This window comes from Drosophila gunungcola, chromosome 3R (genome assembly GCF_025200985.1).
Source record: "Drosophila gunungcola strain Sukarami chromosome 3R, Dgunungcola_SK_2, whole genome shotgun sequence".
Classification (NCBI taxonomy): domain Eukaryota; kingdom Metazoa; phylum Arthropoda; class Insecta; order Diptera; family Drosophilidae; genus Drosophila; species Drosophila gunungcola.
Genome location: NC_069139.1, coordinates 29,032,616 through 29,055,000, shown reverse-complemented (window position 1 = coordinate 29,055,000; position 22,385 = coordinate 29,032,616). Strand labels below are relative to the sequence as shown.

Genomic DNA, 22,385 nt, shown 5'->3' with positions numbered 1-22,385 from the left:
AATAAAATAATTTTGGGTATTCCTTAAACGACTGAATCTCAGAATTGCTGAAAATTCAGCAGGAAATGGCTAGGAAAAGCTTCTGTTTTTGCTTTTGCAATTTACAAAAAAAGAATGATGCCATAGGTACGATTAATTTTTAATTAATTTTCAAAACTATTCCCTTGAGTTTTTGACTAAAATTTTTCTTAAAAATAAAATTTCATGCAATATTGAATAAAAAAAAGAAAAAAATACAGTTAAAAAGAGTCAAAAGCTAGTAAGGCCCCCGGAATTGATTAGCATAACAAGAAAAATATAATGTAGCTTAATTTCTTATATATTTCATAAGAATTAAAGAGGACTTGAGGGAATAAGGCACGAGTATGACACCTTTAAAAAGTAAGTTCTTTGATCAATTTCTACTGATTTCACGCCGTTTTGCTTTAGTTTTAGAGAATCGCGGATTACTTGCATTTCGGTTTGGTAAGAACTAAATTTGAGGAGTTTAAGAAGTCTAATGCAACCCAAAAGTATGCTGAATCTTTTGTATCTTCTCATACGAGAACTAAAATACGTACACAAAACATTTAGAAGGGCCGTATGACGTCATCATAAAGCATTTTAAATATTTAAAACATAAACCATTGTTTTTTAATCTTTTGATGATCAGATTAATATGAAACAAAAAAAAAAACATGACTGTAAGAATAACCGAAATATATAAATTTATAAGGAAATTGTAAAAAATAGAAATTGTTAAATGTTTAGTTATTAAATGGAATTAAATACATTTTATCATTTTATCTCTATAAGCTTAACATATTTGCCTAAGCATATCTATTTATTATTTTATTTTTTCTCGATTCGATCGGAGGTTCCCACTGTTTTTTTCGCATTATCACGGACTCAAATCATGAAGATGAACTTGGCTAACCGAATCGGTTGTCATTACCATTTCCAAACGGTTAAACCAACAGATTAAATTTATAATTTTCAAAAATAGAATTTTAAACTTGCTGCTCAACAACACAAAATAGTTTCAGATCCTATAATGCGCATGCACAATGGAATTTTAAAACTCAGTAACCAAGTATTGATCACAAGGTTTTTGCGCAGTATCTTCGAAAAATCCACCCGAGGTCACACTAGTCCTAGTCGCTGGTGGTAATTAAAGTGTCTTCGTCTTCGTCTTGACGCTGTCGAGCTTGAATTCATTGCCATTAATTGTTCGAAGAGGAATAACAGAAAGCATTTCCAGCATGCGAATCGAAGCAAATGACTCATTTTGGCTGGACAAGGCGGCCTGCACCAGTGCAGAAAGACAGTACTACGAGACGCTGAACCTGCAAAAAAACGGTGTAAGTGAAAGCTGTTTGTACGTTTGTAAGTGCCCAGGCGGTTTCCCAACAACCGTTTGAAAAGGGGGGAACTTTTGTGCCGGCAATGCCTGATCGCTGCAGTTTTATTTGTTTATATTAAACCAATATCCCCGGAAAGAAATGTGTATGTTTGTAAACATAAATCAAAGTGTGCTTGTGATGCTTATTCATACAAACAGCCGGCAAGCTTCGTCGTGGGTGGCAACCCTACGCATATCAGCTGATCCGTAAATTCGACCACATCTTTATCAACATTTGTAGTAGCCAAACAAAGGCCGAGCCCTGAACAATCAAGTTGCTAAAAATTCGCGTACTGTAATAACGTTTCAGCTTCCTGGCCCCGCCCCATTGCCAGCGCCCACCCCGAAGCCGACCACATACGCCCCCGCAAAGAAGGCCAAGAAGAAAAACAAGGCGATGGCCGAGAACGAGACGCCAAACAAACTTCTTTACGTGCGTACAGGTATAGTGCGCTGCCATTTCTGGTTAACACATCGGTGCTTTTGCAGATGAATCCGCTGACCATGGAGGCCAACTTCTTCCTGGATACGCTAAACGCGGTGAACCAGAAAAACACTCCGCCCCAACTGGATCCGCATCTGGCCAAGCTGCTGGAGCGCATTATGGTGGGCATCGAGGCGTACATGGACAGGAACCCCACCTACGTGCTGCCCCAGGAAAGGGCAGCAGCGGGCGAAGGCGTGGCCTTTGTCCAGCCAAAGGAGCTGCAGACCATCAAGCGCACATTTAACTGCAGTGCCTGCAACAACCGGATCGTGGGCACCACCATCGCCAAGGCGGTGGCGCACCTGTCTGAGCAGCACCCCTACCCCAATCCCAATGGGCAGCCAGTGCATCCGCAGCAGACCAAACAAGAGAGGAAGCAGGCCCAGGTGAAGGCGCGTCAGCAGATGGTTGTGCAGCTTCCCAAGAGTAGGTTACCATTTCAGTATAGCACTATCCAAAAACGATCTATTCCAGGTCTAGTTTTTGATTTCGAGAAATGTTTTTAAAGCCGCTTTGAAAAATAATTTAAGCATCTTTATAAATGCTAGCCAAAGCTCTTGTTTTTCCCTCCTCAATAATCAATTTGTATATTTCAGAGGCTAAGGCCATGATAGTGGGCGAGATCGCGAACGTGTTTAAAGACAAATACCCATAGCGGATAAGTTGAAGGTAATTCCCGAGTACGACATAATCGAAAAGGATTTGCGCACACTTTTGACGCCAGGCTTCCCGAAGCAACAGCTGCGCATCTACAAGTTTGGCTCCCGAATCACCGGGATCGGGCAAAGTTCATCCGACCTGGACGTGTTCGTCGACATCGGTAAGTCAATTCCGAAAACCCAAATCGAACTCTTCGTGACTTGTGTTTGAATCGACAGGCAACACCTTTCATACGTTCGAACACCGAGCCTCCAATACAACCATCACCAAGCTGCGGTCGATGCGAAAGTTCTTCTGCGGCAGTGACGACTGGCGCATTATTAATGTAAGGTATGCCCTAAACAACAGGTCCATGGTTACCATCTGTACCTTCTTGAGTAGGTCATTGAACAGGCCCGCGTTCCGATCATCAAGACCTGTCATTTGCCCACAGGCATCGAGTGCGACATTTGCCTGAACAGCTTGGGCTTCTGCAACACAAATCTGCTGAAATACATATTCGAATCGCAGCCACTGAGTAAGCAGAATCGACCAGACGAAGTCCACGAATTTTCTTTGTTTTTTTTCTTTTTTTGCAGCTCAATATATGTGCATATATGTTAAGAACTGGCTAGAGCGCTGCAAGCTGACGGAGCAGATATCGACGTACAGCATTGCTCTGATGGTCATCTACTTCTTACAGCTTCAGGGCCTGATACCCCCCATACAGGCTCTGCAAGTGGAGCAATCACTTAAGTGCGGACGTAAGTTTATCTCTGCCAATTTAGCGGGATTCCCCGATTTAATTCCGCTTTCCAGCTTGGATCGTCAATTTCGCACAAAAATCGCCTAGTGAGCTGGGACTGTTGCAAGTGGAGGTGACTGTCCCGGTGGTTAAAGGCTATCTTAGATCCTTCTTTTTATACTTTGGCCACTTTGACTACGAGCATTTCTTGATCTGCCCATATTTTGGTGGGCCTGATATCGAGATACAGAAAATTGAGAGTATGCTACCTACTAGGTAAGAATAACAATTTTAAAAAGGATGAACAACTAAAACTTCTGGCTCTAAAAGGTTTAATTGGCTAAGCTAAGCTTTTATAAGGCTTTTCTGTTTAACGCTTTAGATGTATACATATAAACATTAAATTGAGTCATGCCTTATAGCCGCTTAGCCGAAGCTCCCTCCACAGTTGAAATAGTAGTATTTACTTCGTTATATGACTTACAATTTGATCTGTTCTGGTATTTAGGTACTCCTCATATGTGATGGAAAACCCCGATTGCTCGTTGCAACTTCGAAAAGCGATGGTGGTCCAGGATCCCATACAGCTGAACCACAACGTGACCAAAGCGGTGACCCGATATGGACTGCAAACCTTTGTGGACTACTGTGTGCAGACTGCGGGACTGCTGGAGGAGCCCTCGACCAATTGGCGCCTGCGCAGTTCATAAGCCTGTTGAGTGTCCTGATTGAACCGTTCCATCCCTCCAATCTCAAGGCAGTTCCGACGCTGGTCTGTCAAGATTTCACTTTGCGTGTGCGAAAGACCTATTTTGGTTTTGTAGCTGTTAATTAAGGGCGTTCATCACGTCTCGACAATATACAACACATAGTGTACACGTGACTTTTGTATATTTCACTAGCAAGCGTTTAAATTGTATAATTGGTTTGGTTTCAATTGCATTGCATTACACGTAATAAGCATCTTATGGCAGTACTTGTACGGACTACATCTGCCAGGATTCGGGCAACTTGTTGAACACCTTCAGCAGCAGATATATTGTGAAGCCCAAGATTAGAAAGAGACCCAGGAAACTGATGCGGTTGAGCCAGTGCTGCTTGGAGTCGCGCATTAGATTGTAAATGGCCATGGCAGAGTGCTCCGCCTCCTCTACGCTGCCGTTGTTGTCGATGACGAAGTGGGACTTCTCGCACTTCTGGTCCAGCGGTATTTGCGAATCGACGCGATGCCGGGCATCGGTTTCGGAGAGCTCGTTGCGTGCAATCAATCGCTCCAGCTGCTTGTCCGAGTCGCTGCAACATCGAGAAGACATTAGTGCCAGTGGAAACTAGAATCTTGCATGAGTGTCTTAGGTTTGTAATTTATAATAACAGCTCTGATAATTGAGCTATCCAGGTGTTTGAGCTATTGAACCCATGACATGGGTATTGGTGTTGTTTGGGACACACCTGACAAACACAACGGCTTTAATTTATCGGACGACCAGACACTGCAACTTTATATGTTTTGAGCTTGATCAGTTTAAGGAATTATCAGCTTGATCTATTTTGTGTATATGCGTTGAATCATGCCAACAGGCATGAACCTCCTTATTTTTTAAAACATAACTCAAAGGACACTTTGACAACACTCATGCAGGAAACCCAAAAGTAACTTAGCGTACCAGGTCACACAGACGATCTTGTGTATAAAGTCGATCAGGACACCGGTTTCAAAGAGCAGTGGCAGGTCCAGGACGATCCACGCGTGCCCCGTAACCAGCAGTTTGCAAACCTGCCAGAAGATCTTGCGGTGAATGGTCGGATGGGTAATCTTGTTTAGTTTTCCGCGCAGCTCCTTGTCCTCGAAAATCATCTTTCCCAGAACGGCGCGGTTTATCTCCTTGCTGGGCAGCAGGACGTCGTCTCCAAAAATCTCCCGTATCCGTTGCCAGCACGGCTGACCTGGTTCCACAACTAAGCCAATAAATACAGATAATTACAGCAAATGGTCGTTAATTACGAAGCGGATGTGCTCCACTTTTTACTCACTCTCTCTGGCGATTTTGTCAGCGTCGATTACTGGGATTCCCTGGCGCTCAAACACCTTGCTAATAGTGCTTTTTCCCGTGGCTACGCCACCTGTTACGGCCACAATAAACATTGTTTTAAAACAGTTCGAATTCTTAAGTTCTATGATAGGAATGTTCAAACTTTTTTTTTACTATTAAAGTTACAGTGTGACCAAGCGGATCGTTATAAAAAAACCGTTGGTAAAAATACCAGGAATTATATTTACAGTTCGGAAATTAAATAACTAATAATTTAGTTTGTAATTTTTTTTTAATAGTTAAACCTTGAAAGCTGAAAAATATTTTTTTATTTGAATTTTATTATTTTTACTAATATCTTATCAACAGTCTAAGGAAAACCTTTTTTTATTTGTTGTTTGTTAAATACAATTTTAATTTTTTTCGATTGTGCTATAGTGTAAATAGTAAATATTATTATTGCATACTAGACATACATATATATAAAATTCAATTCATATAAAAATGAAAAAACTGAATGCCAACACAATTTAAGGACATTACAAGCCTCAAACTGATTTAAAGCGTTTTTTTTTTGCTTTTATTTGCAAACTTTTCAAAACAAAATATCAGACTATTAAGACAATCTTAAAGCTATTCTGTATGCAAATTTTTAAATTGACTGATAAAAAATTAAAATGGCCATCATGTTTTTATTTCATTCTTGATTCTTCAATATAAGTTTGAGGCTGCACGGCCTGGGAACAGTTTTCTGTATAGCAAAACTTCAAGGACCGTCCTGTAACAGATGGTGGGAAAAGGCTATAAATTCGCCAACGCTAGTTAAAAATACCAAAACAGTCAGCGTTGTTCAACACTTTTTTCCCCAGATCCAAGATGGCGGCTGTGTAATTTTTCGTGCGTCGGTTTGCAGAGTTTGTGAAATTCCACGCGCTCCTTTAATACAATACAATTTTTAACGCGACTTTCGGTAGCTGACAAAGAGCAAACCTTTCCACCCACTTCATAAGATTTTCATAGCCGTCAGACACAAATTCAGCAGCATGGTGGACAAAATTGAAATGAGCCTCGACGACATCATCAAGTCGACTCGCTCGCAGAAAAAGCCGCAAAGCACTCGCGGAGGACCAGGAGGAGCCCGACGACCGGGCGGCCCGCAGCGTGGCGGTGCCCGACGTGGAGGCGCCAACGCCAGCGGATCGCCCAGGAAGCCGACTCCAGCCAGTGGAGCCGGTGGAGTTCTTAAAGGCCGACGAGGTGGCGCTGTTGGCGGAGCCGTTCAGAAGGCCAAGTTCCCAAGGGTAATTCAAAGCATTTCAATGGCCAAACGGAGCAGCCGGAGCAGAATATCCCTGTGCTCACCAGGACAATAATGCCATGACCCACACTTACCAGTACATGGCTAATAGCGAATGACGAAATCAAAATGGCCGCGGTGCGCCGCCTTCCAAAGTACGGAGCAGATCTGCACTCGCAATTCTTCGAGCCCCGGCCACTGCTCAAGTTCCTCTAACCCCGTTTTTACAGAATATCAAGCAGAAAACATTTCCTCCCACGTTTCTCACGTGAACCTTACCCAGTTCAATAGCATTTTTAGAGTCTCCGCTCGATATGGCTGTCCTCTTGAGGCTAAGATAAGATGCAACTGCTACTGCCACGGCTACTCCCGCCAAAAACATGTAGTTGATACGCCTCGCGTACCTCGAACCAACAAGAGAACATACCCATCTACCTTCTACCTAATACTACCCCACCTCTAGGGCGATGTGAACAGCGCTTGGAAGCACGATATGTACGACGGACCGAAGCGGGGAGCCGTTGGTGGCGGATCCGGGCCCACCCGTCTCATTGTCGGCAACCTGGACTACGGAGTCTCCAACACTGACATCAAGGAGCTCTTCAACGACTTCGGGCCGATGAAGAAGGCGGCAGTGCACTACGACCGTTCCGGTCGCTCTTTGGGTAAGTTTGAGTACTCCTCTAGCTTCAGTACTATATTTAGTTGAACGTATTGCTAAATATATAAGCTGTATTGCTAAACACCTTTCAAATTCAATTAGGGTGCTGCAGAAATTAGTTTTAACCCAATTTTTATCTGCTTTCGACTGGAAGTTACGACTGAACTACGATCTAATGTTTCTAATTCATCCTTCGCAGGCACCGCTGACGTGATATTCGAACGCCGCGCCGACGCTATGAAGGCGATTAAACAGTACCATGGCGTGCCTTTGGACGGACGCCCCATGACCATTCAGTTGGCCGTCTCAGACGTGGCCGCTTTGACCCGTCCCGTAGCCGCCACCGATGTCAAGCGACGTGTGGGTGGTGGCGCATCAGCTCCATTCAAGCGTGGTGGTGCGTATCCAAATCTATCATCAGGGACCGTGAATAATGCCTATTTATGGTTTTTTTTTTTACCTCAAACATCATCCATTAAAAACGATTTCCAGATCATTTTTGGATCTATGCACTTCCACAAAGATTTTTAAACGCCTATTTATTTCGATGATAAATTTTTAAGATCAACACTAGTTTTTCGTTTGCTGTTTCTGTTCACTGTTAGTTATCTTTAAAAATTTCTGTCTGGAAAAAATACTTCCAGCTCAAGATTGAGCCATCCATCATATTGACACGAAAATTAATGTTACATCTTTTTGTTGCAAACTTTTTTATTCATATTGAAACTTTTTTTTTGGCATTTCTCAGTATGACAATACTTGTGTAAAATATTTTTACAGTTCAGTTTCACTTCTGAAAGATTTGTGCGATTGCTTGCAGAACGAAGAGCTCAGCTTTCAAACAATTGTTTCTGCAATGGAACCAAGAATGATTATGATTACGGTCCCTGAAGGCAATCCCTAGTTCCAATCCTTACACTTCCATTCCAAACTGTTTTTTAGGTGGCCAAGCTGGCGGTTCTCCGCGTCGTGGCAGCTTTAAACGTCCGACCGGAGGCAAACCGGCCACTGGCGGCCAACGACGGGAGCGCAAGGCCCCACCCACTGCCGAGGAGCTGGACGCCGAACTGGACTCCTACATCAACGACATGAAGATCTAAATAGCCAATAGTCTGAATTAGTCTAACAGAGAAGTAAAAAAACACAATCCCTAGTCTTAAGTCTACCATATGGACACTTTTCGCATGGTACATCAAATCAAACGCATCCGGAACGACAACGCCGCGCCAAGGTTTACTTTCAGAAGTGCAGACATCAACATTTAAAAAACAATTTGCGCATGTATACATTTAATTGTTAACTGTATCAATTTGGCGGCTGTTGGGATAAGTCGACTTATTGAAATACATTTGATGCTGTATTTATTATTAATAGTAATACGCTTTAACAAAGTTCGACGATGACTTAATTCTGTAAACTGAAATAATTCTAAACTGAAGTGTAATAAATACTAGAATTAATTTCGTGACCAAATCGAGTTGTCTTTACTGACTCAATAGGTTAGGTTAGGAGGACTGTGAAAAGAATCTCCAAAAACTTTCTCAAATAAAAGATCGATAATTTATAATTAAATGTTTTATTTTGGAATAATACATAGATGGTTATAAAGAGATTTTGTTTTACACAAATTGTACAGACTATAAGAAGTTTCAATTGGACACTTTAAGTACAAATGCTGATTGGGCTTCGGTAGTAGGTGGTAGATTAGCAAAGTCAATCTATTTAATCCTTTGTTTGTGGGGCGGAATCACGAGTTACTTAAATTTCAACAATTGCGTTAGACGTGTTAAACGTTTTACTTAGACGATAGAACAAATGTGGGAGGGATGAAAATGAATCTGAAGGAAGAACGATTTGGAGAGCTGTGTGCCAAATATAATCAGGGTTTCCTTTCACCGGCTGATCAGCTGATCTATATAGATAATGCGCCTCTAATGTGTGTATATGTATGTTATAAGCGAGTTATATTTATAGGTTCATGTTTTTTAATGTCGGTCTGAGGATGTGATGGTGAGTCATTAAATGCTTGGCGGCTTCTTCTGCACCCAGGCGCACTTCCTCTACCAGAATCCGCCCGACGAGTATCCGCCAGGTGGGACTCGCCCACGAGCCTCTCCGTTCGTGGCCGCCGGCTTGTTCGCCGATTCCTTGGGTTGGCTGGGCGGGGCGGTGACCTCCTTTTGGGTAGTCACCTCATCGCGCAGCTTTTCCACCACCTTGTTCGGATCGGTGGAGCCCATGCAGGCGTTGAGGTTCGAGGAGTTCTGTTGGTTGTACTTGGCGCGAGGGGCGGGAACGGCCACATCGGGCTCCGAGAAGATGTTGGTGTGTCCTCCGCCTGGGGGCTTCAGTACACGGCTAGAGGGACGGGCGCTGCTGGTCAAGCCAATTTTCAACTCGGTGGATGTCATTTTGTCGCTGGTGGCTGCAATGCATAACAATAAAAAATGATTCAGATGCGGTTAGAAATACGAGTACTCTAGAATACAAATTTTCAGTCACGCCACTTGCGGATGTACATATGTACATATGTATATGACCGCCACAATGACGCCCGTCATCAGACATCGCCCCATTGGGGAACTCTTTGTAAAGTAGAGTGAAAACGAGACTATTTGTTCTGCCCTTCTGCCCCCTTCCTTATGCTTTCTCTACACATAGAAATTCATCGGCTCCTCTATACGGTTTTGCTGGTTGCGTTCTCTTTAACTTTTTACTTTGCCGTTAACTGTAATTGCGCGTTTTGTGACCATCGCACTTTCGTTGTTGTTTTTGGCGCTGTTCATATTTTCGTTTTGGTGTCAAGCGTTCGCACAGTGGGATAAAAATATACAACTTAAGGGAAAAAACTTGAAACTTTGCGTGTTACCCATTGATCCTAACTGCTTTATTTAAAGTCCGTAACCACAGTAACAGTTTATTATCAGTAATAAATTAACAAAATACCTTTAATTTACCAGTCACTAATTGATACTTTAAGCAATTTAACCATTTGCTAAGTCTTAACCTGTTGCAAAAGTAGTTTCTTTTTTGAAACTACAATTATTGCTTATTATAGAGGAAAAGACTTTTCCTTTTTCCCGTATCATTTTCTCTCACAAACACAATTTGTTAGCTTTTAATTTGCTCACTCTTCAAATTATGAATATAGACATGTTTTTTCCGTACTCCTGTGTATGATTGTACTTAGTAAGCTTATTTTTTGTTGTAATATTTATGCAGCGTTAGGAAAGGTACAAATTTTGGACCTAAGGCACAAGGTATTTGCGAAAGTAAGTACTTAGGTAAGGTAAAATATAGACAATTTTTCATGTTAAAAACATACCTACGCACATTTTTAGATTAATTTTTTTTTTTAAATAATCACTTAGATATCCTTTCGAATTTGGTGTAGAAACATGTTGAAAGAAACAAATATACCTTGCGGTGGAATTAAATTATCTTCAAGTTGCAGGGAACTTAAAAAATGCATTGTGCATGAACAGCTCTCCATAGCCAACATGAACATGACAATGTCTTATGCATTTGTTAAAAGGTTTATTTTTTGCAATGAATTAAAATTGTTAGCTTTCTCCAATTTACCAATATTCACTGTGGCTGTGCAGTTTTACCATCTATTTATGCTTCGCTCAGCTCAGTAAAAAGAGGTCGCCGTTCAGGCGATGACATCTGCCGCAAGTGCTGTAAAGCATTTGTAATGATGCGTCATCCGCTGGGGGAGACATTTTCCGCCCAACCTCGCACCGCCCCCTTGCCCCACCCAATCCCCGGGGGTGTATCACTTTTGGGGTGGCTGTTGGCAACAACAACACACACAGGCCACACACACTCGCAATTTTGTTGGGGCATGGGGAAAAACAAAGCAAAGTGAATGACCGCTGCGAGTCAAAGATCTTTAGATTAGACGGTCTGTAGCGATTCCGATTCCCATAGTTAAGTGCTTTCCACTTGGGCAAAGTAAAAAACTAGAGAACACAGCAAAAAAAAAAAAAAAAAAAAGCCACTGATAAATAATTAAAAGTTCTTCGAGGTGAGTTACTCGTTTTATTAGTAGTTCTGGGAAAAATATTAAAACCAAATCAAAATGTTTTAAAATTATGGAATGGACTTTTTACCGTATCAAATTTAATTGATGGTATCTAAAAGTTATATGAAAAATCCTATCACAACACTTTTTATTTCTGTGTCGAAAAGCAATAACAACAACTGATTGCCGTGTTCCCTTCCACTGTACTTGTTGTTTTTGTTTCCCTAGGGCGATTGCCGGCTCGCACCAACACATTCGCAGGTACGTAAATCACATTAACTGGCCTGCCGTTTGTATTTGTGCTGAAATTATGAGTAATGAGCAATCTGGATATAACTTGAAATTGAGGGCCTCGGCCGACTTGTTGACTAAGTTAATATGGCCAAAACACATTCGACAAGCGGAAATCCAGTTTTGGCGGAGACCTACTTAAAATGTATCTTCGATTAGATCCAAAACGGCGATGCACACGGAAACTGGCAGAGCAGAAAAAAACAGCTTTAAGAGCAGGCTGCTAAAATTCGGTTCAAACTGCTTCCAGCTAGTTTTTTTTAGGTGCATGCAATAATCGCCCAACTAAAGCGAAACACACAAATACACGACCAACATGGCCGCCAAAAAGGAGAGGCGAAAAGAGATTCCGGCAGAGAATAGACCCAGAACAGGGAATCTTCCACAGAGGATGTGTTATTTATATTGCATATGGCAGCTGTGCTAAAAAAAATTTTAAAAGCAGCTGCACACGCACACACAGACAGCGCTTGCGCTCGGTGAACAAAATTCCATGACACAAGTGAAAAGTGTTGGTCTGGGAAAACTATTGATTTATCTCGGGTCCGTGATGTCTGTCAAATACAGGCCAACAGTTTGTCCAGCTTCTTGGCACCCAAATCACTCTTACCTGTGAAAAACTCTGGAACACAGATTTAGTCGTAGCTAATCAAGCTCTAAATTTACGAAAATTCGCTGAGGAAAACGACGCGCACTCGCCAACGAACGTTGATTTCAAATGCAGAAGTGTGGCCGCTGCGCAGCTTGCAGAAACATACTTCTTAGTTGAAGAAAAATACCGCAAATAGCCCATTATAAATACTGAATCGCAGGTGCATGACTTGCTTCAGAGCTCTGGCAGTTCAGCCGAGTCTCAAACCCATTTGACCGTAGATGGACCAAGTTCGTAAACACAACGCCGCATAACCAAACAAGATTGATTTTTGCTTAACAAGTGTTCGAAACGTATTTTGTTTCTGCTTTCACAGAATGTTTTGAGTAAGGCTATGACGATTGTGGTAATTTCATCTTTTTACAGCGGAAACAAAACTCTAGACTAGTGCGTCCACAAAACTTCTTTTGTCGATGTGCTTCAAGAAGTCAAAATTTCGCGACCCAAAAAAAAATAAAACAGTTTGGAGGAAGATTGTCGATGGAATGGAATGCAATGAAGAACACGGACTGGACGGACAAGACAAAATAAGAGATTTTAAATGAAATCACATAGTTTTCTCAAGTTCATTTAGGCAAAAGTTACCTTAAAAAACTTTTCGTGGCCAATCTAAAATGTTCCTTTAACTGGTCCAAGATGTACGTTTTGACCGTTACTTCATAAAAAATGTTTGTTTGAAGTGGCGTCTTCTTTTTCTGAAAAGGATGGTTTTTATTAAGGTTTTGTCTACTGCCGCAAATACAGCACAGTCCACTGCATTCGTAGCCACATCAATAAAAAAAATTCTTGAAAAAAAATGGGTATTCCCGAAACGCCTAAATCTCTAAATTGCTAATAATTCAGCAGAAATTTTTAGCAGCTGAGATATTTAAAAATCGAGAATTTAAAACAAAAATTCCCACCAGCTTTTCACTATACCCAGAATTGAAAGTTCATTACTTTTAGCTTTAAAGTTATGGATTACATTTGCTGTTTTTAGTCTCCGAAGTTGTAGTCGATCCTCACACGACTTTGTTATTTCGTTTCCCCTCAGTCCTATTTGTGCTTCGGAGCTCCAAAAATAACAACATTGTTTTATCTATAGTATAAGGAGTTCAAATTTAACCAAGTAGTGGCCCAGTGGTTAGAATGCCCACCCTTTAAAAATTAGCGCCAGACCCGATTCTTACTTGGGGGAAAAATATTAGTATTTTTTTGTAGGCCTTGCTGCACTACGACTCAGTATACGTTTTTTGAGTTCTATATTGACTCGTTATCGGACCCGAAGGCGATTCGGCTCTCATACTTTTCACATAACTTGTAATGCAGATTATATATGTGTGTCCTGCACTACAAGGCGGTCGTGCAATTAAACAATTTATTAATGCCAGCGATTTTTCTGAGCTTCTTGAGTGTATCTACTGGGAAGTACTACACTCCAATCTCAAAGAATAACATTTTTTATTCTTTGCGCCAGGTCCTGACTGAGTTTATCCTAGACTGGTATTTCTGGTATTTTTTCGTCGCCCTCTGTACGGAGGTGAGAAAAGACACGGACGAAAAGATTTCGACGGATATTTGTCTCTCGCTCTCTCTCATAGCTGACGAACGGATTTGGTCGATCTGAGTATTAGGCTGAAACCTACATTAGAAAATTTTAGGAATCCCCATAACATTTGTATATCCGAAACGCTCAGAGAAACATTGCAGTATATTTTTTAGAGCTGACTGACATTTTTTGTCAATTAAGCTTTGGTCACACCGCAACATTTTGGATTTTATTTTCTGTGTGTTTTTTCCAGATATTCTGCCGATTCCTGCTCAAAGCTTTTGTGGTTTTTCCAAAAGTTGTGGGCATCTCCATGTGAATGCAGCAAATTGCAATAGTAAGTACGAAATGCCGGAAGGGAGATGGCGCCAAGAAAAAACATGAGCGCGGCGAAAGCTTGCTGTGCTAAGGGGCACAATGTGGCACACATTCGCACACAAACAATAACAGATTGCTTTGCATCAATCATAACAAAAAACGGTGGACAATAAGGATTAAAGTAGAAGGTACTAGGTGTTTGGATGATCCTGAGTCCTGCTGGAAGTGCTCCATGGGTGGGCAATGACTGGAGGACGTCAACTTTTACACCACTCAAGCACCCGCAATCGAAGCAAGAAATTCAATGTTCTGCAAACCCTTCTTCAGCTTTGAAGGAATCAAACTCCTTTTTAAAAACTAATAATGGCATTCGGCCAATGCCACCTATTGATTTTGGCGAGGTAATGGCAAAGATCCCTGTTGCAGGAAGTCACTGGAACTTGATGCCCTACCCACCGGCATGGCGGTCAAGGTGCAATTCGAAATTGGCCACACGTCGAAGCTGCGCAGCAAGAAGACCCCGCATCCGCAGGGCTTCACCCACGATTGGGAGATATACGTGCAGGGCGTGAACAAAGCGGACATCAGCGCCTTTGTGGAGAAGGTTGTCTTTCTGCTGCACGAATCCTTCCCCAAACCCAAGCGAGGTAAGTGCGGCAATCGTATACACACTGAAGGCACCTCTTGAACCTCTCTTTTGCTCGATTGCAGTGGTTAAGGAACCGCCGTATGTCATTCAGGAGTCGGGCTACGCCGGCTTCCTGCTGCCCGTGGAGATCTTCTTTCGTAACCGGGACGAACCCAAGCGAATCGTATACCAGTACGACCTGGTACTGCAGACGACGGGACCGCCGCAGCACCACGTCGAGGTTAAGACGCACATCTTTGAGGCCCCATCGGAGGAGTTTCGAACGAAGATGATGCGCGGCGGCGGAGTGCCCGTGTTTGGGGCCAACATCGGCGGCAGCAGCCTTGCGCGGACGCTTTCGCCAAGCGTTGGCAGCGGTGAGACGCCGCCAAACAACGAGATGGCTCTGGTCAAAGCCAAAGGAGTCCCTGGTACGATCTCGTTAAACGTGGATCTGGGCGCCGGCAAAAAACACAAGTCGCGCAACGAGGATTCCGGAAAGAGCAGCGCCTTTTCCGCCCTCTTTGGCGCGCCCATCACGAAGGGCAGCGCCGCGGCCAACAACCTGGCCTTGGTCCCCGTCTCCAAGCACTCGCCGGAGGCCAAGACCGTTGCGGTCAGCGGCAAGGGAGGATCACACGAGGGACGAGACAAGGCAAGCAAGGATCGGGACAAATCCAGCAGTGGAGACAAACCGCGGGACAAGGACAAGAAGGATCGCCACGGCCGCGACAAGGATCGCAAGTCGAGCAAGTCCGCCGACGGCAAGCACGAACGGGATAAGGAAAAGTCGAAGAAGGACAAAACTCGCGACAAGGAGCGTGAGCGTGAGCGCGAGCAGAGTTCAGGCAACACTCCATCCACCGGCGCTCTCACGGTGGCAAACTCCACGGCTCAAGTTGCAGCTGGAGCTTTGGTAAAGCACACGGCAAGTCCCAGGCCCGGAAAGCAAAACGACATGGGAGCGCCCAGTCCCAAGAAGGCGGCAAATGAGCCGACCGCGGGTACTGCTGCGCCGGCATCTCGTTCCAAAGAGCGCGATGAGCATAGGTCGGGTAAGTCCGAGTCCAAGGACAAGGAGCGCAGCTCCAGCAAGAAGTCCAAGAAGGAGAAGAAGGACAAGGACAAGGAGCGCGAGCGGGAACGGGATAAGCAACGCGATGAGAGTAAGGACAAGCGAATGCCAAAGGAGGAACGATCAGCCCAGAGCGCCAGTCCGGCTGCCGGAAACCCCCAACCTGCCCAGCAAATGCCGCAGTCGCAGATGGCCGGTACAGGCAAGGCCACGCCCACTTCTGTGGGCAGCAATAGCAGCAGCAGCATGGTGTCAAACAGCGGCAAGCAAAAAGACGAATCCACGGGCAAACACGCCGAGAAGGGCACGGAGTCCAAGGTGGATAAGGGCAACAGCAACGGCAGTGCGGCAGACACCAAGAAATCCCACAAGCACAAGAAAAAGGACAAGATTAAGGATAAGGAAAAGGAGCGAAGCGATCGCGACAAAGACAAAGACAAAGAGCGTGACAAAGAGAAGCCCAAGGATCGGGAGAAAGACAAGCAGCCAGCGACCACAACCGAAAAGCCTTCAGCTGCCGAGCCATCGCCCAAAACCGAGGGAGCCAGTCCAGCCACCGAGGGAGGGGCGGCGGACAAGATCGGAGCCAGTGCCAATGCCAGCAGCAACAAGAAGGAGAAGCACAAAAAGTCAAAGGATAAGTCCTCCGGCAAGGAAGAGAAGCGTCAGCGGGATGCGGGCGACAAGCAACCGGAGCCCAAGCACACTGGAAAGCAGCAGCAGGCACATCTACAGCCGGGTCAGAGCAAGGCGCCCAGCAACCTGGACCTTAGCGACGTAGACTCAGCCCAGTCGGCCCCGGACTTGGCGGCCACCAACGCCTTGGCAGCAGCAGCAGCTGCCACCCTCCAACACTCCGACAGCTCCAACAGCAGCTTTCCGGACCTGCCCGCCAGGGGCTCCAGCCTGCAAAAGGCGGCGAAGGGCAGTGGGGGTCCCGGAAAGGAGGCAAAGCCTGCTGGCAAGGAGCACAAAGGCAAGTTTAAGCAGAACGACAAGAACAGCGACAAAAACACTGACAAGACGGAAAAAGCGGACAAAACTGCAGACGCCAAGCTGGAGAAGTCCGAGAAGGAGAAACCGGACAAAGAGGAGAAGAAGCGCAATCGACGAAGCTCACAAAACAGCAACAGCGGCAGTGGCGGAGGCGGAGGTGCAACCGGTGGCTTCATAGAGCCACCCGTTAAGCCCTCCAAGAAGGAGCAGAACAAAGCGCCGCGAGAAAAGTCAAAGTCGCCCTCACTGCGTCCATCCAGAGATACCAACTCGACCGGGTCCGGCGGAGGGGCATCCAATGCGGGATCAGGCTTTCTGCCGCCGCCATCGTCTTCGCCCAGCAACAACCACGTGGGGTCGGTTACGGCAGCTAGCTTAAACAATAACAATATCAATACGAACAGCAACAGCGGTCACTCGCCCACTGAAATGACGACGCCGGGACAGCTTCAACTGCCAACGGAATATTTGAGCGAGCTGCAGGAGTTGCACCACAAGATCATGACGCTGCAGGACAACGAGGAGTTGCAGCAAGTCGTGGAGATGATAGCGGCCACCGGTTGCTACGAGATCACGCACAAGACGTTCGACTTCGACTTGTGCAAGCTGGACCGCGGCACCGTGCAGCGGCTCCAGGAGTTCCTGGCCACCTCGGTGTCGTGACACTCCCTGACCTCCACAACCGGCCCGGCTCTCTACAGCTAGATGTTGCACAAACCCCTCATGCACATAACCAAATCATTAAGCTTAGTGTTAACGTTGTAAGCCAAATGAAAATGACTCGGCTCGCACACATCCCCGATTCCCCGCCTAGATCCTAAGTTGTTGACCCGAAGGGCACACAAAAAATCCGAAAGATTTCGCTTATGAATATATTGAAATCGTCCTTTAGTTTTTGAGACTCATATGATTTAAGGCCTATTTTTATGTTTTTGGTATCCTATTCGATTGTAACTTAATGATTTTAACATTCTATGCTATTTTTTCTAGACGCTACGCTACACTACACTAGTTTACACAAGATCGTACCTCTTTAGAACCTTATTTTGAAGACTATTCTAAGATTTCTGAACTTAAAGTACTTCAAATTAATATCTCTAAAGCGGTTACTTGAAATAAAAGTTTTTAAGGTACTCGCCAAAAAGGTATTTGTAAACTAGTGGTTAAAACTTGCGAATAAATTATTACTTTCGTACGATGCTTACGTACTTAATTTTGGTTTCTTTTTAGTTCCTTCCAAACTTATTCAATATATCATAGTCTCAAGTATTATAGTTAACCGCCTAAAATAAGAGGGATATGTACCCAAAATATGTGCAGTGTATTTAGGACTATGGTAACGCTAAAACAGTAACTGAATATTAAGCTCAACTTAAGAAAGGGATTATTGAATCCTCAATAATCACTCTGAATTACAGCAGTGAAGAGTGAAATGCTCGCATCAGCCTTGAAAAATATAAGAAATGTATGGATAAACCAAAGGAAGTGCGTCCGTTTGTCAAGTTGATTGGCATGTGTACATATTACGCAATTACGAATTTACGCAAGCAGTTAATTTAAACCAAATATGTTATTGTACATGAACATCATCAGCGGTGGGTGATCAGGCACAATCATCTCCTTTCCCACACCCCTATGCGTATATACTTGTCATAAATGTCGGTGTAAGCTAAATTTAACGGTTGCAGGCGTCTAAAAATATAACTTAAGATAATATCCAAAAATTGCTAAACAAAAGAAAAAATGGATTTATTCATAAGTCATGATTTGACTTGATTTATTTTCTTCGCACATACAAAAAATACTTTTCATTAATTAATACAATACTATCGTTATTAAAGGAACCTATATTACAAACTGAGGCAGATCTTTTAACTTAAAATAGACAGTGACGCTTTCTTTGGGCAAAATAGAAAAACACCTAATACCTACAGGAAATCAAAAAATCAGCAAACAGTGCAAAAACCTATTTGAGTTGATTGATTTGGACTAGGTTTGTGACGGCGAATCAGTTGCGGCAATAGCAGTACTTCCGTAGTTCGGGATCCCGATCGTATATGCACCGTGCCTGATTTCCGTACTTGTTAACTCGCGAGATGTCCGTGAGTTTCGTGGTGGCACTAAACGTGTGCAGGCTGTAGGCCACGCTCGCCTCGAACAGCCCCTCGCCGGGCAGCGTAACCAGCTGCAGCTGGTACATCTCATCCCGCACCAGCGTTTGGCCCGTCATGTCCGCCAGAAAGCCGTCCCGGTCGCTGTTCGTCTTGAACTGCAGCAGCTCCTTGTGCGGTTGAAGGCGCAGTGCCCAGTTGACGCGAAGAAGCTGGAAGAGAAAACAAATTTTGGATTAGATAACCCATTACTCTCTTTCTGGTAATTGCACCCAAAAATATTAGTCTTGTTTACCAAAACTACTATTTCAAGTTCTTGTGTAAGAGGAAATGCAGTGACTCAGCTTTGGAGCTTATTTAGTACTGGACTGGTTAGTTTAGTTGGCTTTGCTACCCACCTGCAGAGGTGCACAGTGCTGGCGTTGCTCGACCGTGGCCGTGTTGATGGCACTGACAATGCTCTCGGCGGCCTTGAGAATGATGCCGCTGTACCGCGAGTCGTTCAGCTGCAAAGGCAGCCAGTTGAGACACGCGCACCAGTGTGGCTCTATGTACGCGTCGGCACAGGATCGGTTGCTGGGAATGGGTTCCAGGAGTGACATGGCTCGACCCCGCGCCAGCTCTGAGATGTGAATCCCGGGCTGGTTGGGTTCAGCTTGCAAATCGTTGCGCTCTCCCAACTGATCTTCTGCGCCAGCGGTTTGCAGTTCTGGGTAAAACATATAAGTTAGTCTCTTCTAAAAGCAATCCAACTTTATTCTTACGTATAATGTGCTTCAGTGTGGCATGAATGTCAAAGGGCGTAGTGAGGTGCTGCTCGTTGGCCAAAAAGTTCTTGTACTCCTGCGGAAAGCGCTTCTTAAACGACTCGGGAAACGCGAAACTGAAGAAGGGCATTCGCTCTTCCTGTTTGCCCTGCAGTGTGGCCCGCACCTCGGCAAACCGGTTGCCATGATCGGCCATCATGATCAGAATTGTGTCGTCTAGCAGCGACCGCTCCTTGAGTGCCACCAGCCAATCGTGGACATCATCATCCGCTGCGCCCACCAGGTTGATGGAGTCGTGCGACAGGCCGCCATGGAAGCTGAACACAAAGCGCGGGGCATCGCGATACTTCAGCATGAACTTTAAGGAAAACCATTAAGTAGTGCGAGTTCTTTGCCGTAACACGTTTAACAACTTACGTTTTTGGTGTACTCAAGCATGGTCACATGATCCGGCTGGTGGCCAATGCAGTTGGGCTGGCTCTCGGCGGCCATGTGCTCCGCCTGGACATAGTAGGTGCGCAGGTAATGGTCCACCGGCTGTGCCTCGAACCCGGTCATGCGATAGGTGAAAGTGCCCACATTGGGCAGGTCCTCGTTAAACGAAGTCATATAGCCCAGGCCGGCAAAGTCCTTCCAGATCATAGGGTACGAGTCCACGCTGCCCGCTCCGGACAATCGCTTACGCGTCTCCGGCAGCTCTAATTCCGTGAAACCCGTCAGCAGGGGCACCAGGGCCTGCGGCGTTCCGTCGCCCACAATGTTGTAGCCCTTGAGAACGGTGGCGCCCAGTTGTTGTGTGAGATACTCGTAGGTCCTGGGCAGCTTTCGCATAAAGGCGTTGCGGCTCAGGGAATCGAAGCCGAACATGAGCACATTGTAGAAGGAGGCTGTGGGCACATCCTGCATTTGCAGCTGAGCCTGGGCCACAGCCTCCGGCGGCAAAACAGCCAAATTCGGCGAGAAATTGGCAGCCAGGGGGCGGGGCACAGTGTCCCGAATGCCATGGGCCATGCCAAACCAACTGTGGATGGGGAGAAAAAGCATGTTAGGCAAGGGCAAGAGCTCGGAAGTCAGACAGAAGTCACCTCTCGCCGCTGGAGGATCGGCAGGCCACCTTGACGAAGTCACTGGCCTGCAGGACGTAGGGCTCCTTCATGCGCAGCGTTCTCCCGAAGCGCACTTTGTAGTCCGACTTGCGGATGATGTCTGTGTAGGAACAGGTCACATCCTCATGGCTGGACGCAATTTCCGGGCGCACAAAGCAAATGGATTTCTGTGTGAGATTCGGGGATTACCAATGAGGTCCTCTGGACGGGATTCTAGATTCAAGCCCGAGCTAACCTCGCACATCACCCAGTCCATTCCCTCGCCGCAGTTGATTCGCTCCACCGGTTTGTAGAACTTCATGATGTCCGGATTGTCCAGGGGTAGATGGGGATGGCGGCACTCGCCCTGATTCACCGCCGATCTTATCGACCGCTCGATAATTTCGCTTTGTCAGAAGTGCATACATACATATAAGCAACCGTCCTACAGTGAATATCGCGAGACGCTTGTGACGCCCAGCTATACATACATCTTGACGTTCTTATCCAAGTCCCGCTCGTCGTTCAATATATACAGAGTAGCCATCAGTATCACCACACAGCAACCTGCTGTGATTTTCGGCACAGTTCCCCGGCGGACAAAACGCATCTTGAATAATTTATAAGCTGCAAAAAATAACCCAGACTTGTAAGAACTCTACCGCATTTCTGGGAAACTGTACTCACTCTTCCTCCAATTAGTGCTTTGCAATTTGAGGGCACCGCCTGATTTCCAGCGGCGTCACTCAACTTATTGTAACTGATCTACGCACATTTCAAAGTTAAATTTTTACCAATAATGACCATTAAACCGCTCAGCTGGGCGTACCGCTCTAAGCAATGTGTCGAAAACGGCAAAAAAACAATTGCAAACTTTGGTCATACTGCACTGGTTGGCAACGCGACCGTTACATTTGGATTTGAATTTGAAATAACACGGCAGGAGAACATTCATATTTCACTCAATTATTTATTTATTTAAAAATGGTTTGAATTAAAGCTGCTACAGACCTTCGGTTCGATAGTTGTAATTACATTTATTTGGGATATCCTGATTTAAATATATGTTAGTGGATTCTTATTATTTATTTGCATTGGCTATAGCCGGGTTTACTTTGCGATAGTGCCGATCGTCTAAGGCTGTGATCTTACACAGCGGACAGCGTTGCAAACATCTGACATAAACTATAATACCCTCTGCAAGGGTGTTAAAACTAAACCAGATACCATTCAAAAATTCTCCGCTGGGAAGCTACAGAAAACTCGTATAGCGTTTACTTGCTTTGCATTGTTTTGGCGTAACGACACAAAATATGTTGTTTATGAACAGCTTTTTACTGAATGTGAATACACCAAGAAGATGGAAATAATAAATAAATTTAAAAAGTAAATAAATAAAACACGATTTTTGGAAATTGCGTTAGTTTTATTTTTGGTAGAATGTGGAAAAGATTACGCGGTCGAAATAAAAAATCAGGTTATCAGCCTTAAAAATCAAAGCAAAACCTAAAAGTGGATGTAAAAAATATTTGGGTATAGTGTCACTATTGCATTCGAAAAACTCTTGGGTGATATCATCGTCAAAAAAATGAATAGGTAATAGGTATTTATTTACGATCATACCATTGAACTTAACCTGATTAAACTTATTCTTCAAGGCTTCAGAT

At 44.5% G+C, this 22,385-nt stretch overlaps 6 protein-coding genes across 6 annotated transcripts; 3 read left to right on the top strand and 3 right to left on the bottom strand.

Moving 5' to 3' along the window:
• Positions 1 to 861: 861 nt before the first annotated feature.
• LOC128252758 (terminal uridylyltransferase Tailor) lies at positions 862 to 4,116 on the top strand. Its single transcript, XM_052980800.1, is given in 10 exon segments — positions 862 to 1,340; positions 1,692 to 1,814; positions 1,871 to 2,294; positions 2,465 to 2,518; positions 2,521 to 2,688; positions 2,747 to 2,853; positions 2,910 to 3,045; positions 3,107 to 3,271; positions 3,327 to 3,528; positions 3,761 to 4,116. Coding segments are annotated over 10 exon segments (1,680 nt in total). The 5' UTR covers positions 862 to 1,241; the 3' UTR covers positions 3,963 to 4,116.
• Positions 4,117 to 4,126: 10 nt separating this feature from the next.
• Positions 4,127 to 5,481, bottom strand: LOC128252768 (dephospho-CoA kinase). The gene is made up of 3 exons (XM_052980811.1): positions 5,284 to 5,481; positions 4,917 to 5,208; positions 4,127 to 4,545 (listed from the first exon to the last, which is right to left on the bottom strand). Exons 1-3 carry the CDS (start codon positions 5,393 to 5,395, stop codon positions 4,239 to 4,241), a joined length of 711 nt encoding a protein of 236 aa, XP_052836771.1. The 5' UTR covers positions 5,396 to 5,481; the 3' UTR covers positions 4,127 to 4,238.
• Positions 5,482 to 6,149: 668 nt separating this feature from the next.
• Positions 6,150 to 8,713, top strand: LOC128259565 (THO complex subunit 4-A). Its single transcript, XM_052992048.1, has 4 exons — positions 6,150 to 6,583; positions 7,043 to 7,244; positions 7,440 to 7,637; positions 8,183 to 8,713. The coding sequence occupies exons 1-4, from the start codon at positions 6,326 to 6,328 to the stop codon at positions 8,338 to 8,340; spliced, it is 816 nt and encodes a 271-aa protein (XP_052848008.1). The 5' UTR covers positions 6,150 to 6,325; the 3' UTR covers positions 8,341 to 8,713.
• An 87-nt stretch (positions 8,714 to 8,800) lies between these two features.
• Positions 8,801 to 12,327, bottom strand: LOC128259571 (uncharacterized). Its single transcript, XM_052992062.1, has 2 exons — positions 12,169 to 12,327; positions 8,801 to 9,665 (listed from the first exon to the last, which is right to left on the bottom strand). The coding sequence occupies exon 2, from the start codon at positions 9,649 to 9,651 to the stop codon at positions 9,301 to 9,303; it is 351 nt and encodes a 116-aa protein (XP_052848022.1). The 5' UTR covers positions 9,652 to 9,665; positions 12,169 to 12,327; the 3' UTR covers positions 8,801 to 9,300.
• Positions 12,328 to 13,934: 1,607 nt separating this feature from the next.
• Positions 13,935 to 17,968, top strand: LOC128257472 (protein ENL). Its single transcript, XM_052988534.1, has 3 exons — positions 13,935 to 14,075; positions 14,483 to 14,703; positions 14,768 to 17,968. Exons 2-3 carry the CDS (start codon positions 14,517 to 14,519, stop codon positions 17,416 to 17,418), a joined length of 2,838 nt encoding a protein of 945 aa, XP_052844494.1. The 5' UTR covers positions 13,935 to 14,075; positions 14,483 to 14,516; the 3' UTR covers positions 17,419 to 17,968.
• Positions 17,969 to 18,499: 531 nt separating this feature from the next.
• LOC128257555 (uncharacterized) lies at positions 18,500 to 21,573 on the bottom strand. The gene is made up of 8 exons (XM_052988652.1): positions 21,406 to 21,573; positions 21,210 to 21,345; positions 20,975 to 21,125; positions 20,719 to 20,906; positions 20,051 to 20,654; positions 19,631 to 19,991; positions 19,265 to 19,575; positions 18,500 to 19,078 (listed from the first exon to the last, which is right to left on the bottom strand). The coding sequence occupies exons 2-8, from the start codon at positions 21,326 to 21,328 to the stop codon at positions 18,764 to 18,766; spliced, it is 2,049 nt and encodes a 682-aa protein (XP_052844612.1). The 5' UTR covers positions 21,329 to 21,345; positions 21,406 to 21,573; the 3' UTR covers positions 18,500 to 18,763.
• Between the last annotated feature and the right edge of the window lie 812 nt (positions 21,574 to 22,385).

Coding starts and splice junctions, on each gene's coding strand:
- LOC128252768 (XM_052980811.1), bottom strand. CDS start 5,395: ATGTTTATTGTGGCCGTAACAGGTGGCGTAGCCACGGGAAAAAGCACT. Junction 5,209..5,283: donor TGACAAAATCGCCAGAGAGA/GTGAGTAAAAAG, acceptor TTATTGGCTTAG/TTGTGGAACCAGGTCAGCCG. Junction 4,546..4,916: donor AAGATCGTCTGTGTGACCTG/GTACGCTAAGTT, acceptor TCGATGTTGCAG/CGACTCGGACAAGCAGCTGG.
- LOC128259565 (XM_052992048.1), top strand. CDS start 6,326: ATGGTGGACAAAATTGAAATGAGCCTCGACGACATCATCAAGTCGACT. Junction 6,584..7,042: donor AGAAGGCCAAGTTCCCAAGG/GTAATTCAAAGC, acceptor CCCCACCTCTAG/GGCGATGTGAACAGCGCTTG. Junction 7,638..8,182: donor AGCTCCATTCAAGCGTGGTG/GTGCGTATCCAA, acceptor ACTGTTTTTTAG/GTGGCCAAGCTGGCGGTTCT.
- LOC128259571 (XM_052992062.1), bottom strand. CDS start 9,651: ATGACATCCACCGAGTTGAAAATTGGCTTGACCAGCAGCGCCCGTCCC.
- LOC128257472 (XM_052988534.1), top strand. CDS start 14,517: ATGGCGGTCAAGGTGCAATTCGAAATTGGCCACACGTCGAAGCTGCGC. Junction 14,704..14,767: donor CTTCCCCAAACCCAAGCGAG/GTAAGTGCGGCA, acceptor GCTCGATTGCAG/TGGTTAAGGAACCGCCGTAT.
- LOC128257555 (XM_052988652.1), bottom strand. CDS start 21,328: ATGCGTTTTGTCCGCCGGGGAACTGTGCCGAAAATCACAGCAGGTTGC. Junction 20,907..20,974: donor TGGACTGGGTGATGTGCGAG/GTTAGCTCGGGC, acceptor AATCTCACACAG/AAATCCATTTGCTTTGTGCG. Junction 19,576..19,630: donor CACACTGAAGCACATTATAC/GTAAGAATAAAG, acceptor TGTTTTACCCAG/AACTGCAAACCGCTGGCGCA.